This window comes from Bison bison, unplaced genomic scaffold (assembly GCF_000754665.1).
Source record: "Bison bison bison isolate TAMUID 2011002044 unplaced genomic scaffold, Bison_UMD1.0 scf7180017864143, whole genome shotgun sequence".
Classification (NCBI taxonomy): domain Eukaryota; kingdom Metazoa; phylum Chordata; class Mammalia; order Artiodactyla; family Bovidae; genus Bison; species Bison bison.
This window is the reverse complement of record NW_011494715.1, coordinates 5,657,650-5,676,441: the sequence shown is the minus strand read 5'-3', so window position 1 is coordinate 5,676,441 and position 18,792 is coordinate 5,657,650. Positions and strand designations below refer to the sequence as shown.

Genomic DNA, 18,792 nt, shown 5'->3' with positions numbered 1-18,792 from the left:
GTAGCTCAAACAGTAATGAATCTGCCCGCAATGCAGGAGACCTGGGTTCGATCCCTGGGTCAGGATTTCCCCTGGAGAAGGACATGGCAACCTACTCCAGTATTCTTGCCTGGAGAAGTCCATGGACAGAGCAGCCTGGCGGGCTACAGTCCATGCGATCAGACAGAGTCAGACATGACTGAGCAACTAACACTTATACTTCTTGATCAGGCAACAGATCTGCTCTGTAGAGACACCCGCCCAACCCCTAGATACACCTGAAATGGCTGGAACCTGTGTCAACAATAAGATCACATCAGGTCTAAGTGGGTCCTGAGTGCAAACTCAGGTACTCCAGCCACACCTACTTCTCCGCTTCACACACTAGGCACTTCGTGGTGCCCCCCTCCTAGGAAAGGCTGCCGGACAGCAGCTCTGGATGAAAGAGCATCACAGCAGACTGTTCTCCAGCAGAGGACATGCTCAAGAGGCTGGGGGCACAGACACAGACCACAGGACTGGCCACAGACTAGTTTTCATGGAAGCTGGGTGACGAATGCATAGGGATCCACCACAGTATTCACTCTATTTTTGTGGATTTCAAATTTCCCCACAATACTGCCCTGCATGACAAACTTAACTGGGGCTCTGCTTTAGTGGGGCTCTCCTTCAGCTCAACAAGGACTCAGGGACTTCCCTGGTGGTCCAGTGGTTAAGAATCCACCTGCTAATGCAGGGGACATGGGTTCAATCCCTGGTCCAGGAAGACTCCACATGCCTCGGAGCAACTGAGCTGGTGTACCACACTGCCGAGCCTGTGCTCTAGAGCCTGTGCTCTGCGACAAGAGAAGACGTGCTAATGAGAAGCCCGTGCGCCTCAACCAGCGAGTAGCTCCCACTCACCGGAACTAGAGGAAGCCGGAATACAGCACTGAAGATCCAGCACAGCCTCCCCCCAAAAATAAGTAAATAACTTTAAAATATTTTAAATACTTAAAACAGAAAAAAAAGAAGTAAGGACTCAGGTCTCAGGCGCACAAAGAGCTGCAATAGTGCTGTGGGAATACGAAGACCAGAAGGACAGGGGGTCCCTCTTAACAAGGCAGCAATCCAGTCTGGGGGAAGGATGCGTATGCAAAAAATGAAAACATCAAGGAAGATGACAGGTATCGGAATGAAAGTTTCCAAGCAGAGAAGATGTGGAGGAGGAAGGGGTTATCCAGGGACCAGATCGAGAACACCTCCGTGGGGGTGACTCCACCTGGACACAGCCCTTGAAGACACAGTGGCTCCTTGGGGGGCCTGGCGACCCATGAAGAGTGGCATGACAAAGGCAGGCTGCCCTGTCTGGAGGCTCCCTCCTCTCACTTCCCTGCCCGGGAAAAGCTTCTCAACCTTCCAGGAGGTCTTCAAGAGAGGGAAGGATCTGGAGTGACCAGACTTGGGCAGAGGGAAAGGAGGTCAGGGCGTGCGGAGGAGGCCGTGTGAGCTTATGGTGGATTTTCACAGGCAACAAAGAGCTAGCAAAGGAATCGAATGAAGTGGTGCTAAGAACTAGGCTTACAGAAGATCATCCCTGAAGGAGGAGACAGAAAATTTGGAGAAATCAATTAAGCAGTTGCATCAACGGTTTGGCAGAGCACCAGAAATGTAAGAGACTGAATTTGGATGATAAGAGGAAAAGGAAACAGGAGAATTCAGAGATAGGAAGGCGGCCAGCGAACACCTGGAGACAACCAGGGGCGAGAGTGAGAGACGGTGCCTGGGAAGATCGGGAGACAGGGCGAGCGGGACGCAGCTGCAGAGGGAGCACATGTCGGTGCCACACTCCCACGCGCGTGCCCAACCGGGAGGGCGCACCCGCTTTCTGAGGGTGATGGCCTCCGGTGAATTCAGCAACCTTACTACGGGCACCAAAAATACCTCCAGAGTGTGCTGAACTCTTCAGTTGTCATCTGTCCTTCACACAGAAGGGCTCACATTTCCAAATGGTACTGTTTGCATTTTAATGCTCCTCTGCATAGCCCCCATGCAAGCGGCTGCCTATTTCGAGAGCTCAAAACATTTCAGATCATAAGTTCATTAATCCTTACGACACATCTGGTAACTATTAATAAAAATGACTGCAAAGTATTTTGCAGCTATAAATATTAAGAAGTCCTATGAGGCGCGTGAATATAAGTATAATTATCTACATTTCACACTTCAGAAAGTGAGGCTCAGAGGCATTCACCTAACAGTTAAAGGCTGGACGGCTACACCAGGGCACTGTCCTGAGTGCGGGTCAGGTCTAGTGGACCAGCACGAGAGAGGCACAGGGTAGCGTGGAAGTGTTGTGGGGAAAAGGTGACAGTCACTTCTCACACCCTATCTCGTCATTTTTAAGCTCTGGCTTTCATATGCCACCTCAATGATGGCACACCAGAGCTCAGATGTCTTAACTAGACATAAGAGCTAATTTGCCTGGAATGAAGTCTTAACTCCTTGACATGATATCCAAGCACATCACCTCTCATGAGGCTGAGCATGCTTCTTATCCAGAGACTTCCCCACGCTGTCCCCTCCCTGAGGGAATCATCGCCCACCTGGTGAAGACCTAGCCATCGTTAAGTCTTAGCTGGAGCAAGATCTATTTTTCCTGAAACTGCAGGTAAAATGCACCCCCCTCCCCACACTTTCACCTATAACCTCGACATACCACCTATAACCTATTTATATATATAACCTAATTATCTGTCAATCCGTCTTGACGGGGGTCATTCTCAACTGCAAGCTCTCTGCAGGGTAAGGATTATGTCTCATTCATCTTATCCATAAAACAAGAACTTAATGTCTGTTGATTGAACAAGTAAATAAGTGAATGAATGACTTAACTGATATAAAGGCTGAATTGTACACTTAGGATTTGGAAAAATCCTATCAAATTCCAAATTTTGAGCACAGGAGTAGGTAGAGGGGAGAAAAGATGTCTGTTGAAGCAACTTAATTAACACTTTGTTCAAAAACACTGTATTTTCTGATACCTTTTTGTCTAAAAATGAACCTTTGCTAATAATCACCCCTTACCATGAATTTGATAAATTCTTTACAAGTCATGTTCTAATGGTTCCTAAGTAAATATGATCCTCTAAATCTTTTTTTTTTCAACTCTAACTAATCACTTTAATCCAAGCCTAGGAAAATACAACAAGAGATGTAAGATTTATTCTGGCCATAAATACTCAATAGCCAACCTTTGATTTTCATGCTGATAAAGTGAGAAAAACATAAAGAACACTACCAAGCTGAATACCTCCTCATCTTTGAATACATTCTGGTAAAAGTAACAAACATTAGACAAAATCAGACATGTACAATTACCTAAAGATCAAGAATCAGCAATAGCTTAATCAATATAAACAGATTTTGAAAGGTTATGTTAATCAGAGAGGCAGGGTGCTGAGCCGGCAGGGACAGGGAGAGCTGGCAGTGCCCCCAGCAACTGTGCAGGGACTGGCGGCTCCAGTCACTGTGGGGGCGGAGGGGAGGCACCCCTCAGGACCACCCCGGCTCACACCGCCAGCACCCCCACCCCCTCTGCCAGGGGTCTGCGATCAACCTCATGATCTGCACTCTGGCTTTCCAGGAGGATCCGGCTGAGACTGTGCTGGCCACGGACGACACCAGCCCTTGTCTCCACCTGGCAGTCAGAGTTCTCAGTTTAAGTGAGTAACTCTCGTTCTAATCACTCCCTCAGTTCTTTGGGTAAACCTGATCGCCTCTGGGTTGCACCTCTGGAAGTGGCAATCCAGTCCATAGGAATTCTCTGAGCAATGTCAGCCAGGGAGGATGGTGGGTGGCCACCAGCTGGTCCTTGCCAGAGACACTGTTACCCTACTTGCCACATGCTCCTTCCGGCCAGCGGCAAGTGTCCACGTGTCAGCATGGGATGGTGACTTCCCTTCTCTGACCAATATTACAATCCCTCATGAGGTTTATACATTCACTTGAGTAGATTCCTCCAGTTCTATCCTCTTCCAAATCCACCTTCCAAACTGCAGCGAGAGGAGCCTCCTGAGACACAAATTTGACCACGTCACTTTTCTGCTTTAAGTTGTCAATGCCCAGAAATAATTGTTTTTAGAAAGAAATGGGCCAAAAAACCCGAAGAGAGATTCTACCCAGTGTTTCTCCACAGCATGACTAGTTCCTCCTTCAAATACTCTATAGATTTGATTCTATAAATATTATCACTTGCTGTTTTTAATCAAATCCAGTGAAATCTCTTCAGATCACAATCGTGCGTTAAATTTTGTTTCTTGACTATGTCTCAGTTCTGCTCCTCACTACGCAGTGTCAGCTTAGACAAGGTGTTACCTACCTGAGACTCATCTTCATCTCTAAGTCAGCGCCTAACATTACCCTTCAACTCTGTGCGTCCAGCATGGCAGCCACCAGCCAGGTGGCTTCTGAGCACTTGAAATGCGGCTGGTGTGACTGAGGAAGTGGATTTTTTATTTTACTTCATTTTAATTAATAACATATAAATTTAAAAATTAAAGTGCCTTTTAGTATGTTTTTGTAACGTCTTGGGCATGTGGATTTATTTTTTCAATTCTATGAACTCTGAATGCCGATCAAGTATTTCCAAGGAAAATTTAGTATCTGAATCGAGATGTGCTAGAAATGTAAACTACACACCTGATTTTGAGGACTCTACAGAAAAAAAAAAAAGAGGATATCTCAGATTGTTTTTTATACTGATGACAGGTTGAAATGATATTATGAATATACTGGGTTATGTAAATTATTTAATTCAACCAGTTTCTTCTTACTTTTTCAAGTGTGACTACTAGGCATTTTTAATGACACACATGGCTCGTATTATACTTCCATCAGACAGCACTGCTGTTGAGCTGATGCATATAGAATCCCTGGCACGGTAGACACTGCACATGTCTAAAGCACCATGTAACCCTAATTACTGGGGTTCCATGCACTGCCTTCCAAGGTATTTCTCTAGATTAAGTAAAACGCGTACTAGGTGCCTGTGCTAAGTCGCTCAGTCGCGCTGGACTCTGTGACCCCCATGGACTGTAGCCTGCCAGGCTCCAGGCAGCCTTCTGTATTCTAAAGGTTGTGTCAGGAGTTGAGGATACAATATGTGCAAAATCAAACACACACACAGTCCTCCTCTTCAGAAACAGGCACTCAGGGTCTAATACCTGATATTCCTATTTAATTTTAATTACATAAAACTAAAAGGGCTGCCCTGATGGTCCAGTGGTTAAGAACCCACCTGACAATGCAGGGGACACGGCTGTGATCCCTGGTCCAGGGAAACCCACATGCTGCAGGGAACTAAGCCCACGGGCCACAGCTGCTGAGCCCACGTGCTCCAACTACTGAAGCCCGCATGCCCTCGAGCCTGCGCTCCAAGCAAGAGAAGCCACCACAGTGAGAGGCCTTCACACCGCAGCTAGAGAGTGGCCCTGGCTCACCGCCACTAGGGAAAGCCCACAGCAACAAAGACCCAGCAAAAATAAATCAATCTTAAAAAAAAAAAAACCCAAAACTAAAACGCACACTTCTGTCAACAAGTAAATTATTTATCAGTTGATAAAAGTGAACGAGCCTGTCCTAACAGACTTCATGGTTGGATGGCATCACTGACCCAATGGACATGAGTCGGAGCAAACTCCGGGAGATACTAAAGAGCAGGGAAGCCTGGCGTGCTGCAGTCCATGCAGCCACAAAGAGTTGGACAGGACTTAGCGACTGAACAACAAAATATGTGTTAGCTCAACATACTTGAGATCCTACATATGAGAAATTTTAAACACTAATATTTCTGAAGTTGTCAGGAAAGAAACAGTTTCTTACATATTAGGGTTTAGCTAGTTTACTTTTTAAATTTCTACATGATAATCGGTAAAACTTAAGTATTTATGTGGAAAAAGATGTCTCTCTTTTAAAAATAGGGTGTAATAAGTCACTCTATCCACTCAGTTTCTCAAGTATCCATGAAGAAGGAAGGATATTTTATGAAAGGTAGTGAAGTGAAGTCGCTCAGTCGTGTCCAACTCTTTGCGACCCATGGACTGTCATGGAATTCTCTAAGCCAGAATACTGGAGTTGGTAGCCTTTCCCTTCTCCAGGGGATCTTCCCAATCCAGGGACTGAACCCAGGTCTCCCTCATTGCAGGAGGATTCTTTACCAGCTGAGTCAACAGAATGGCTGTTAATCTAAACACTTAAAAACTGAGTCTAAATCTAGACTGTCCCCAGCTCGGTATGTCCTACAAGCTAAGAATGGTTATTACACTGTGAAATTATTAAAATATCAATAAAAGAATACTTTGTGACATGTAAAAATTAAATGAAATTCAAATTTCAGGGTTATAAATAAAGTTTTATTGGAACAAACCCAGACCCATTGTTTAGCATTGTCTGCAGCCAGTTCTGCCAGCAAAGCCTAAAATGAGCCTAAAATAAAACTATCTGGCTCTTGACCAAAAAAGCCTGCCAACCCTGGGTCTACAGACTCATACAGAAGTATACAAAGCCCATTTCTGAAAAATAAGTGGAAGATGCGGCCTCTTCAAATCAACTCCTATCCTGCCTCAGAAACTATCTTCTTTTCATTATTCTACAGATTAGCTACTAACCCTGACTCTGAAGGCAACTTAGTGTCTAAGTATGTCAATATCCATACATTTCTGGGGCAAAGACAGATGGTAAAATGTTATGATCTTGGAAAACAAAACAGACATAAGAGTCTCATTTCGTAAAGCAGTTAAGAATTGCCTAAGAATTCATCCACAAAGCAACTGAACAGAAATCATTTTCCTTGAATTTTTTTAAAAGTCTGTATTCCAAAAGGTCTGTACAAACTTCCCTTTATTAACACAAGAACAAGCAATATAGAATAACATATCCAAATATAAACTACAAGGGAAAAGAACTTTTAAAAACCTGAATACTAAAGGAAAACTCAAGGCTAGAAAACAAGGTCTAGATCCTTTTTCTTATTTTTAGTTGGTTACGATGATGAACCCTTGGTACTTACCTGGTTGTCCAGTGGTTAAGACTCCAGGCTCCCAATGCAGGGTGCCTGGGTTCAATACCTGGTCAGGGAACTAGATCCCACATGCCACAACTTAAGCCTGGAGCAGTCAAATAAATAATTTTTTTTTTTAATAGCCAATTCCTTTGAGACAAATTCCTACACCTCAACCAACTGAAATAGAACTTAAGAAAAAAAAAAAAAAAGACGATAAACCCTTAAGACACCACAGCAAGCATTTATACAGCCTGTTTCATCAGAGGAGCCTGAGTAATGAAGAGTCTAAAACAGCATCTTAGCGCACAAGGGAAGAACCAGTAGCTGTGTTTGTTTCTCCCCATTTTACACACAGAACACTCACTCACATGAAAGCTGAAAGAACTACCTAAGCACCTTTCCAGCTCGGTCAGAGATGTATAGGGCACTGCTTTCTCTACTCAAGGTTCTGTCCACCTACCACACTGGAAGTGGTGTTGAAACTGGAGACAGAAACCCTTGTGGTCAGCAGGGTAGGCCTAAGCAAAGCCCAGGACACTGGAGAGGAGCTAACAGTAGAGCAAGGATAGGCCAGAAATGTGGCTGTGTTTCTGATGGTGGAAATTAAATGTGAGCATTAACTCAGATGGTAAAGAATCTGTCTGCAATGCAGGAGACCTGGGTTCACTCCCTGGGTCAGGAAGATCCCCTGAAAAAGGAAATGGCAGCCCACTCCAGTATTCTTGCCTAGAGAATTCCATGGACAGAGGAGGCTGGAGGGCTACAGTCCATGGAGCAGCAAAGAGTTGACACGACCAACACACTAATACTTGCACTTTTTTCTTTCATTAACTCCTTAATCCCCCAAATGAACCAAAGATGCCATTTGGAATTCAGAAGTTGGAAGTACATAAATAGCTTCATCTGAACACCAACTTCTAGACACATGAAAAAAGCTATTATGCCAAATTAATTCAATCTAACTAATTAGAGAGCAGGAAGTTCTTTCAATTATTTTATGTGCTGTCTGAGAAACACACTTGAATATGAGTGCAGATTTCATTAATTGCAGTTCATTATTTTCCAGATTCGTTACTAAACTTGCATCAGAAGGTCAAAGACAGCAATTTTGTCAGCTGCCACCTCTTTCGGTGCTTGTATCTTTTGCATTTCTGGAACTCAGACAGAAATTGATTACAAAAAAAAAAAAATCTCCATAAAAATGAGAAACATAAGTTTTATAAATATGTTCAAGCCATGATTTTGAAAATATGAGAAACTCTGTCTTTAAAGACTTCCTTAAAATTGTTATTTTCTTTCTTTATAAATTTATTTATTCCTCAGGATGAATTGTTAACTTTGATCTTACAAGAAAAGATCCATGCATCTTCTCAAATACTGAAATATTCCCCCCCAAATAATAGAATCTTGATCTGAGAACCTGCTGATTCCAAAGAACAAGTTAATAAACACTAATCTTTTCATTAGCAATTGTGTGTTTGTATCTTTGCATGAGGGACGGAACTGAACATTCTTGTTTGAAAATGTCAAGGACACTCTGATTAAAAGTACTTTTTTGTTAATAATCATTCCTTCATCACTTCTGCTTCTCTTCCACCTAATCTAACAAAGAAAAGAGGAAATATGACTGGTAGAAACAGGACCTATTTCATTCCTCGGTTCTTACTGGGAATATTTTTACATTTTCAAAATCTTATTTTTTAAAAAACAGAAGTGACTGAAATCCATGGCGGTGCTGGGAGAGGACCCTGCTGTCTATAAATCACTGTGCTGGTGCACGGTTGTTGCCTTCTCTTCGTTAATATCATTTCATTGTTCTGCGCCCTTCATTCTGCTGTTTTCCTGGAACCATCCTTATATGATTCTTCCCCGCCTTCTGTGTTGCCATCCCTTGAATGCTTATACAGTCAGCTCTCTCAGTCATTGTTCGGTCAAGCTATAAATAACTCCTTTAATCCTTCCTCATAAATCATTTCTGATGTTATTCTCTGAAATAATTCCAGTTGGTCAACGGACATCCAGTAGTAAGGCACCCAGAGCTACGTGCAATGATCTAAGTGTCCTCGAATGAGGCCAGAGAGAATCAAGGCGTGTGTTTAGGTTGCTGTGTCTCTGCTACTGTGACTCTTCCAGAGAAGGAGGTTAAGTCTCCAAACTAACTTGGGACAGAAACAGAAAAAGCAAGAAGCTTTAAGATCTTTCATCACAGTTAGGTGGGAAACAGAGAGAAATGGCTTTGAAAACGAAAAGAAATGAGTGTGCTTACCTTACTCTATGGCCTGCTGGGTTACTCTGTGCTGTCTCTGCGGTTCCACTGTGTAGTAGATTTAATGGATTTTAGGGGATTTCTGTTTAGTTTTTAAATTTTATTTCTTCATTGTTTTTGGCTGTGCTGGATCTTCACTGCTGCATGCAGGCTTTTCTCCAGTTGCAGTGATCGGGATTGCTCTCCACTTGCAGTGCATGGGCTCCTCATTGCTTCTCTTGTTGGGAAGCATGGGCATGAGGGCGTTCAGGCTTTGATAGTTGTAGCAGCCAGGCTCTAGAGCACAGTCGCTCCTCAGTATGTGGGATCTTCCCAACCCAGGGATTGAACCCGTGTCTCCTTCGTTGGCAGGCAGATTCTTTACCACTGAAGCCACCAGGGAAGCTCCCCCTCTGTTTAGTTTTTTGTACCATCTCACATTACAAATCTTAAGCAGTGTTATTATCTATTTATTGTCTCTAAGTTGTATGCAATGTTCATATCAATATTTATCCCTTCCTGTATTGGGAGAATTGATCCAGCTTTCTTTTAGGCATATGCACTGATTTCTATTTTTCTGGGTTCTATCTTACACGTTATTCTAAAATCTGTGTTAAGTTTTTTAGTGTGGCATTAATTATTTAATGACTATTTATATAGGCCATTGAAATTAATGCACTAACGAGTCACTAGCAGCAAATAAAAATGAGAACCAAAATAGAGAGCAAACTTGGAGTATATGTGTATTTCTTTATGATACACTAGACACCTTACACTGGGGTAGAGCAAAGCCAGGCAGCAGGCAGGGTGGTGGCGAATGTTCATCAGCATAAATTTTATCTTAGTCTCACTAGATTAGTGATACAGAGGAAGGCATGGTGTCCCTCTGTTTCCATAATGCATCTAACAAAACCTCCTATAATCTCCTTGGTAGAGAGAGGGGAAAACGGGGGTAGGAGGTGGCAGTTACTGAACAGGCAGAGCTGAAACACGTCCACTGGCCACTCTGTGGCTTGGGGAGTAAGCTCCAGTCACATATGACAGAGCACTCTCTCACGCTTAATGTTCCATATTTTGTTTGTGACTCAAATGCAGAGTATGCCCTTCAAAAGTTTGCAGATGCTAATAAGAACCAATGTACCTTTAATTATTCAAAGAATATCTTGCTAACCTAGGAATGCTGAAACAAAATCAAGCTGACAAATTTTAGGCCTGAACCTGAAGATTCTTATTTAAGTATTTTTATGCTTCAATGAAGGGGCTTCTCTGGTGGCTCAGTGGTAAGGAACCTGCCTGCCAAGCAGGAGACTTGGGTTCAATCCCTGGATTGGGAAGATCCCCTGGATAATAAAATGGCAACCCACTGCAGTATTCTTGCCTGGGAAATCCCATGGACAGAGCAGCCTGGTGGGCTACAGTCTATCGGGGTCACAGAAGAGTCAGACATGACTTAGCGACTAAAGAACATGTGAAGTGAGGTTGCTTGGTCGTGTCCAACTCTGCAACCCTATGGACTGTAGTCCACCAGGCTCCTCCGTCCATGGGATTTTCCAGGCAAGGGTACTGCAGTGGGTCGCCATTTCCTTCTCCAGGGGATCTTCCCAACCCAGGGATCGAACCCAAGTCTCCCACATTGCAGGCAGACGCTTTACCGTCTGAGCCACCAGGGAAGTCAACGTGATAATAAAAAGAGAAGTGCACTGGCCAGAGAGTAAGCAAATAAACAAGCAAATGAAAAGGGGGAACATTAACTGACCAGAAGCACAATGAACTGAAACTTTCCTTAAAAAAAACCAAAAGTGCTCTCATGTGCCGCTTTGGTAGAAGCACATTAGTCAGAAGAGGACAATAATAGGCACACTGTTTTCAAGCAAAGGGATTACAGTATCACTTCTGGGCTCCCCGCTTCAGCAAGACCCTGGCAAGACCACTGAAGAACGATGAGGCATTTATTGTAAGAGACAGAGCTGACATCTTTAGCTGTTAGGACTGGAGAAAGCCTAGGAGAGTAAAGAATCCTTAATTTCTGGGCAACAGCAGAAAAAAGCAGAGGCAAAGACTGGGTGGCAATAAGCCAGCTATTTTCCTGAAGGACTCGGAGGGTCCACAGAGAGAGAAAAAAGTAAGAACTTCAACTCTGGGGGATCAAGTCTGATTTCCAAGTGAATAGGATGCCATTATAGTGATGATAGCTGTGAAAAACTGGAAAACACTAAAAAAAAAAGTCTCGTCGGTACAGTAATGTACTGGGTGTTATTTTGAGATTCCATTGTTGCAAAAGTGCCCCATTTCCAAGGATGAAACATCATTTAGGTGGTAATGACTTAAAGCATATTTAAAGTGGCCCTAGTAAGAGAAACCTCTATATTGATATTGTCTCTGTATTTCTCTAGATCGACACTGTCTCCATACTGATAGTGAAAATTATAATTTACTTCTCTAAAAGCTTTAGTAAAGATAGCAAAAATGAGAAGAACAGAAGCATCTCTGATCAACTAAGAATAGTTGAACAACTTTAAGAACAGTTCTTCAGTGGAACTTGCATCAGTCTAAGAAAGACACTTCCTGAATAAGCCTTGATATCTCAAATCCCCACTTGGGTGCAATTCCCTCACCTCTGAACATTAACCACAGTCCTTTACACTGGGTATATTCCAACTATCTAATACTAACATCTGAACATACATCAATGGTCAACCAACATACACTTTCCATCAAATCTGCCCCTGCCTTCAAGGATTACATTGTAGAGGAGATAACTAGTAAACATATAAATGTAAGTCCCAATAAAAAGTTAAATAAGGGAATACACTGTATTGTACGGTAGAGGCTGCTCTTTTAGTTTGGTTGGTCCAACACATTCTAAATTCAAGCGTATTTGTTTCCGTGGCCTTTCTTGACCCTGACAGTAGCAGACCAGTCTCCTAGAGGCTTACTAACCACACAAAGACTTTGGGGAAGAGCATTCCAAGTAGAAGGAAATGCAAGGAAGAAAACTCTTGAGACCAAAAGGAGCTTCATGTGTCCATGAGATCAACAAACAACAAAAAGGCCAATCAGTATGGCCTAGCGTGGTGCACAAATAAGAAAAAAAGGGAATAAAGATGAAAGGTCAGGGGCTGGATCACACAGGACTCTGTAAACCACAGTAAGGAATTTAGATTTTATTCAGTGAGAAGCAATGGAAGGTTCCAAGCCATGAACTAATATAAGGCCTTGGGAGCTCACTCTGGCTTCTGGCTTCTCTGTGAGTAACAGACTCAGTGAGGCAAAAAGCATCAGTTGATCAGCTGGTAGCCTGCTGCATAATCACGGCCAGAGACGATGGCTTGGACGAGTGATGAGAAATGGAGTCATCACACTGAAAGTGGTACCTATAAAACTTTACTGATGGTCTATTTGTGAGGTGAAGCAACAAGGTGGACATCTGTGCTATACGCTGAGATGGGCATACATTAATATTTCAGAAGTATTCTGCATGCTGGAAGTAAACAGACTTGTGAGCTGAAACCGACAGCAATGATATGAACTTGTAAAATGTGAAAGTCTAATTGATTTGTAAGTGGAAAAGCTGAACGGGCAGTTAGCTCCACGAGGCCAGAGCTCAGGGGCGAAGCCTGGGCTGGAGACAGAAATGTGAGCATCATCAGTGCATAAACAGTATAAGCCACAGAGGTAGATGAGGTCACCCAGGAGGGTGCTCTGGAACCCCTGAATGTTAGCAGCTGGACGGAACAAAGGGTCCCAGAACAGGCAGAAACTGAGAAAGACGGAGCAGTCAACGAGGGAAGCCAGGCGAAGGGCTCAGTGCTGAAGTCCAGAGATGAAAATGCTTCCTGCATGACTGTCAAGTCAGAGGAGGACTGAGAAGTGTGGCGAGAGAGATGCAGCTCTGGTGACCTCGAGCAATGGTCCTTCAAGGGATTGTGGTTTCATAAACCACCTGGGAACAGTTCAGATCCACCACTGGGCACCTTCAATAAGGCTACTTTTGTGTTTACGTTTTCATTTATTTATGAAACATGAAGCACTGGGGGCCACTTTCTCCAACACCTTTGCGTGTGCGTGCTAAGTTGCTTCGGTCGTGTCCGACTCTCTGCGACCCTGTGGACTGTACCCCACCAGGCTCCTCTGTCCATGGGATTCTCCCGGCAAGAGTAATGGACTGGGTTGCCAAACCCTCCTCCAGGGGATCTTCCTGACCCAGGGCTCGAACCCGGGTCTCTTACATCTCCTGCACTGGCAGGGGTGTTCTTTACCACTAACACCACCTGGGAAGGCCTTTGCACATATATGCTCAAATAAAATAAATTGAATGAATATTACTTAAGGTATCTTCAAAGTATTTCAAAGTTACCTCTCTTAACCTGAACACTGCGCACTGCAGTTTCCACCAACCACTAGACTGCTTTCTAAACCACTGCTCTTCCTCTCATATCCGGAAGAACCAGTCGCTCACTGGCAAGAGAAGAAAGGTTACTTCTTATGGTAACAGGTGCTCTGACTTACATCAAAACCTTGAAGCAACTTTAAAAGAATACTTGTAACTCTGGTCATCTGAGTCACTGACTTCTAACGCGACTCCAATTTCCTTTAGCTTACGTAACTTTGTCTTCACCAAACAGCAATTGAAAAACAGTGGCTATCAAACTTAAATGTGAATGAAGATCACCTTACCTCATGTGTGTGTGCTCAGTCGCGTGTGACTCTTTGCGACCCTATGGACTGGACTGTAGCCCGCCAGGCTCCTCTGTCCATGGGATTTGCCAGACAAGAGTATTGGAGAGGGTTGCCATTTCCTACACCAGGGCATCTTCCCAACACAGGGATCGAACCCACATCTTCAGCATTAGCAGATGGATTCTTTACCACTAATGCCACCTGGGAAGCCCTGAAAATCACCTTGTGGACAGAGGATGAGATGGCTGGATGGCATCACCAACTCAATGGACATGGGTTGTGTGGACTCCGGGAGCTGGACTGGCATGTTGAGGTTCATGGGGTTGCAAAGAGTCGGACACGACTGAGCGACTGAACTGAACTGACTTATGTTGTTGTTTAGTTGCTAAGTTGTGTCCATCTCTGTGTTACCCCACGGACAGTAGCCCGTGTCTACTCTCTCCATGGGATTTTCCAGGCAAGAATACTGGAGTGGGTCGCCATTTCCTTCTCCATTGCGTACTTATAAATGCAGATTATCAGGTGGCCCAAGGTGAGGAATGGGTTCTAAGATCAGGCCATATTTTTAAGTTACCTTTTTAAAAAGCTACTATGGAAATTCTGGCACAAACAGTCCATGAATCATACTTTGTGAAACAACAACGCAGCAGTTTAGAACAAAATAAGGTGAGCAGGAACAAACCCTGGAAAAATCCTTGTTGCCTACCCCAAGTAGCAGGTTGGCTGTTTCTTTTAGCTCTCACCATCTCAGATTCATCCTGATAACAGTCAGGCACCCTTTATGTGCCCAGTTAAATTTAAACATTTCCAAAATCTCAAAGTTTAATTTTTTTCATCCAATATGAATCTACGCTGGTATAATATGCTCATATACTGCTAGCTTGAAAAAAATACCTGCACAGCAGCCTTACAAAACTATTACCTTGAATATACACTCATGAACTTAGAAAATTCTTTTAAAGAGTTAAGGTCTCAGGCAAGGACTCGCCTGCACTTCTGCAGCTTGAATGTTTCAGTGAATGTGGAGAAGCTGATGTCAAAAGACCTATTTCAACAACTGAACCTGCATTATATGTGTTTTTGAATGAGTATAAATAAATCCTCATTTATCATTTTCTGCTGAATTCACACCTAGAGGAGGCTAGAGACTGCATTTCCAACAGGCTTCCCATGCACCATCACATACAAGCAGTTTCCTGATGATCTGGAAAACCCTTTCACATCTTCTCTGAAACTTCTTCTAAGGCTGGGTAGAGAGTTTCAAGAAAAACAGGCCTAAGACAAGTGATCCCTTTTCATATTTAACTGAGAGAACAGGTAAACCACAGTAGAGGAAAAACGTTGAGCGGCAAGGACGGGGATGATGTTAAATTGTTTGAAATTAGAAATGAAATCAAGAATTAAAAATAGAATTACATTTTCTGTTTGGCAATATACAAACAACACTAAGTGCACTTCATAAATTTCACTATTGTTGCTCTAAGTGATATTACCATAAATCACATTAGGAGCGTACTTGGCATTTTTTAAAAGCAAAAAGGATTGAGAGTGTCAATACGTTTAAACAGCTCTGTTCTCTTCGACGAGAGTGGAAGAGAAATTATCAGAGCTTTCACCAGGTCTGAAAGCCCAGCTCTGACACCCCCACTCCCCTCTCCCCTCCAGCTTCAGCGCACAGGGAGCAGGGCTGGGCCAGCGACCCGTCGGGAGCACGTGCGCCCTCCCAATGCTTTTACCTGATGCACGAGGGGAGACAGCTGTTTGCCCCTTTTCTCATCACGGACGGGGAAGAGAGACTTTAGCAGCTTCGGCATCTGCGGCACCAAAGACTTCACCGGGTTCAAGTAGGAGGCTGCGAGGCTACTGAGTCCTGCCGAAAATATCGAAAGGAAAAGGGATAAGGCAAAAGCGATTACAGAGATGCTCTCCTTACTGTAAACTGGCCAAGCATTGTTTGTAAGCAAAACAAACAATAAAAATTTTTAAAGGTATACTGGGAAATTAATACTAAAAACATAACAGTATTACGTGTATTGTGTGCTCACTCGGTCTTGTCCGACTCTGCGACTCCATGGACTAGAATACTGGAGTGGGCTGCCATTTCCTCCTCCAGGGGAGCTCCCCGGCCCAGGGACTGAACCCACATATCCTATACTGGCAGGTGGATTCTTTACACCACTGAGCCACCAGAGAAGCCCAGAGTGAGGATGATCCCTAATCAAATACGTATCTAGTCAATGATTAACCAAAGGCTGATCACAAAAGAAGAGACAATCAGACATGATATGTCACCTAAGGGAAGTACATAAAACTGCTCATTCATTTATCCTACCTTCCGCCCCTGCCTCAAACTAGCCTGAATCTGACCACGGCTGCAGATCTAACCACCAGTTTACAGGAAATACACTGGGCAGACAATCATGCTTAAATAACTTGGTGAGGATGGCAAAAATAAAAATGTACAGAGTCTACGGCACAGAACCTGGTCTCTTCACCAAATACAAACACAACAGGGAAAAAAGATGAAGAGGCACATACTGACTAAACGGATGTGTGTGTGTATGTTAGTCGCTCAGTCATGTCCAACCCTTTGCAACACCATGCGCTGTAGCCCATCAGGCTTCTCTGTCCATGGACTTTTCCAGGCAAGAATACTGGAGTCAGTAGCCATTCCCTTCTCCAGGGGATCTTCTTAACCTGGGGATCGAAACTAGGTCTCCTGCACTGCAGGCAGATTCTTTACCATCTGAGCCACCAGGGAAGCCCCAAGACGTATCAACTAACCATAGTGTGTGAACTTTACTTGAATTTTCATTCAAAATAACTAAGAAATACTCTTGGATCCACATGGAGAACTCTAAACACTGGCTAGATGTTTAATAATATTTTGTGATTATTTTTAATTTTTCTTCTTGAAATGTCGCTGTGGGTATTCCTTTAGAAATAAATGTACAAACATTTACAGATGAGACAGTGTCTGCGATTTGCTTCAAAGTCATCCTGAGCAGCTGTGGAGATGTAGTGGGAGCACAGATAAGTAAGCCCGGTGATAGTCTGATCATCCTGAAGTCAGCACAGGGCACTTGAGGGCACCTCATGTCACTCTTTCTACTTTATATACCTGATATTTTCCACAGTAGAAGGATTCTTCAGAGTGAGAGCAAAATAAAAGCTTTAAACATACACAAGAAAGAGTTTGTCACTAAAAAAAAAAAGATCATTGCTAAAACCACTGATGATGGATATATGATGACTAAAAAAGAAACTCAACTCAGAAGAATGCAGTGAGGAGGAGCAAGAAGCAACCATGAGCAGAACCAAGCAGTAAATATATAAACCAAATAAACATTCATTAGCATTTTTTTTAATTTATGGAATTTTAAAACAAAGTAGTAGTCTACGACCAAATAATTTCACCCTGGGTATTTACTGGACAGAAATGTTACTAAAACACTGATACACAAACAAGCTTCAGTCACAATAGTGAAAAAGTGGGAACAAACCAAATGTGGATAAACAGGAGGGCTGGTTAAAACTGTGATAAATTCCACTGTGACAGTGAAGTCTCTCTCGTAAAAAAGAATACACTGCTGATACGTGCAAAGGTACGAATGACTTCAACAGATACGCTGAGCAAAACAAGCCCAGCACAAAAGAGTACACACAATACGATTCCATTTAATGAAACCGAAGAATAGGGGAAACACTGAGATCCGAACACTGACCGACTGTGGCGAGTAACCGGAGTCACACAATCGTCTACAGCTGGGCTGTGGTGTAAGTTACATTAGTAAACAAATTTGTCAAAACTCATTAGGTATGACTCATAGTCAAGAAAAATACAGCCAGAAACAGACTGTGAAATTGGTCCTGATGCTAGACTGAGCGGATGAGGATTTTAAAAGCGCCTTTTATACATAGGTACAAGGATTGAAAGAATAATACAGCCTTAATATATAAAAAGGAAAGAAATATCAACAGAGAAGTTAAAACTATTTAAAAAAGAAGCAAATGGAAATTCTAAAAACTAAAAATATAACTGAAATTTTAAAGTTCTTGCTTGTGCTTAATAGAAGACTATAAATGGCAGTAGAAATGATCCAATCAGAAGAAACAAGAATAAGATAAAAAGATGAAAAATAGAATAGAGTTTCTGAGACTCATAGGGCAATATAACGTGTGCAATTAGATTTTCAAATGGAGTAGAAAGAGAGAAAAGAACAGAGGAAAAAAATGTAACGAACTAACAGTTGAATATTTCCCCAAACTGTTGGGGAAACCCCAATGTAGAGACCCAAGGACATTGGTGAAATCCAAGTAAGATAAACACTAAAAATACTACACCTAAGAACATCATCACCCAACTGCTGAGACAAAAAATAAAGAGAAAAATTGGAAAGCAAACTATGTAAACAAAGACACATTTCATGTGGGGAGTGACATAAATGACGGCTGAGTTGTCACCAGAAAAGGAGTCTGAAGATGACGCAGTGTCTCAGAAGTGCTAAAAGAGGACAAGCTACCAACTAAGAATTCTCTATCCAGTGAAAATATCTGTCAAAAAAAAAAATGAAATACAGACATTCTCAAAAGGAGAGATCTTCCTTCACAAGGAAAACTGTACAATAAGAAATAATACAAGATATCCATCAGGCTAAAGAGAAACAGCATCAGATGAATATACGATTCTTCAGGAAGGAGTAGATAGTGACAGAAATAATAAATAGGAAGGAAAATATAAAAGATTATCTATAGTCTCTTAATTTCCTTAAAAGACAAATAGCTGTTTTAAAGAAAACAAAAAAATGTATAACATTGTAAGGTGAGTGCATAACACCTGTAAAAG

At 42.7% G+C, this 18,792-nt stretch overlaps 1 protein-coding gene across 1 annotated transcript in view; it reads right to left on the bottom strand.

Moving 5' to 3' along the window:
- Window positions 1-18,792, bottom strand: part of KIF13B (kinesin family member 13B) — a 194,849-nt gene that overhangs the window by 14,490 nt on the left and 161,567 nt on the right. Inside the window, exon 36 of the mRNA XM_010840317.1 lies at window positions 15,683-15,816. Coding sequence (XP_010838619.1) covers window positions 15,683-15,816 — 134 coding nt within the window. The remainder of the gene's footprint in view (window positions 1-15,682; window positions 15,817-18,792) is intronic.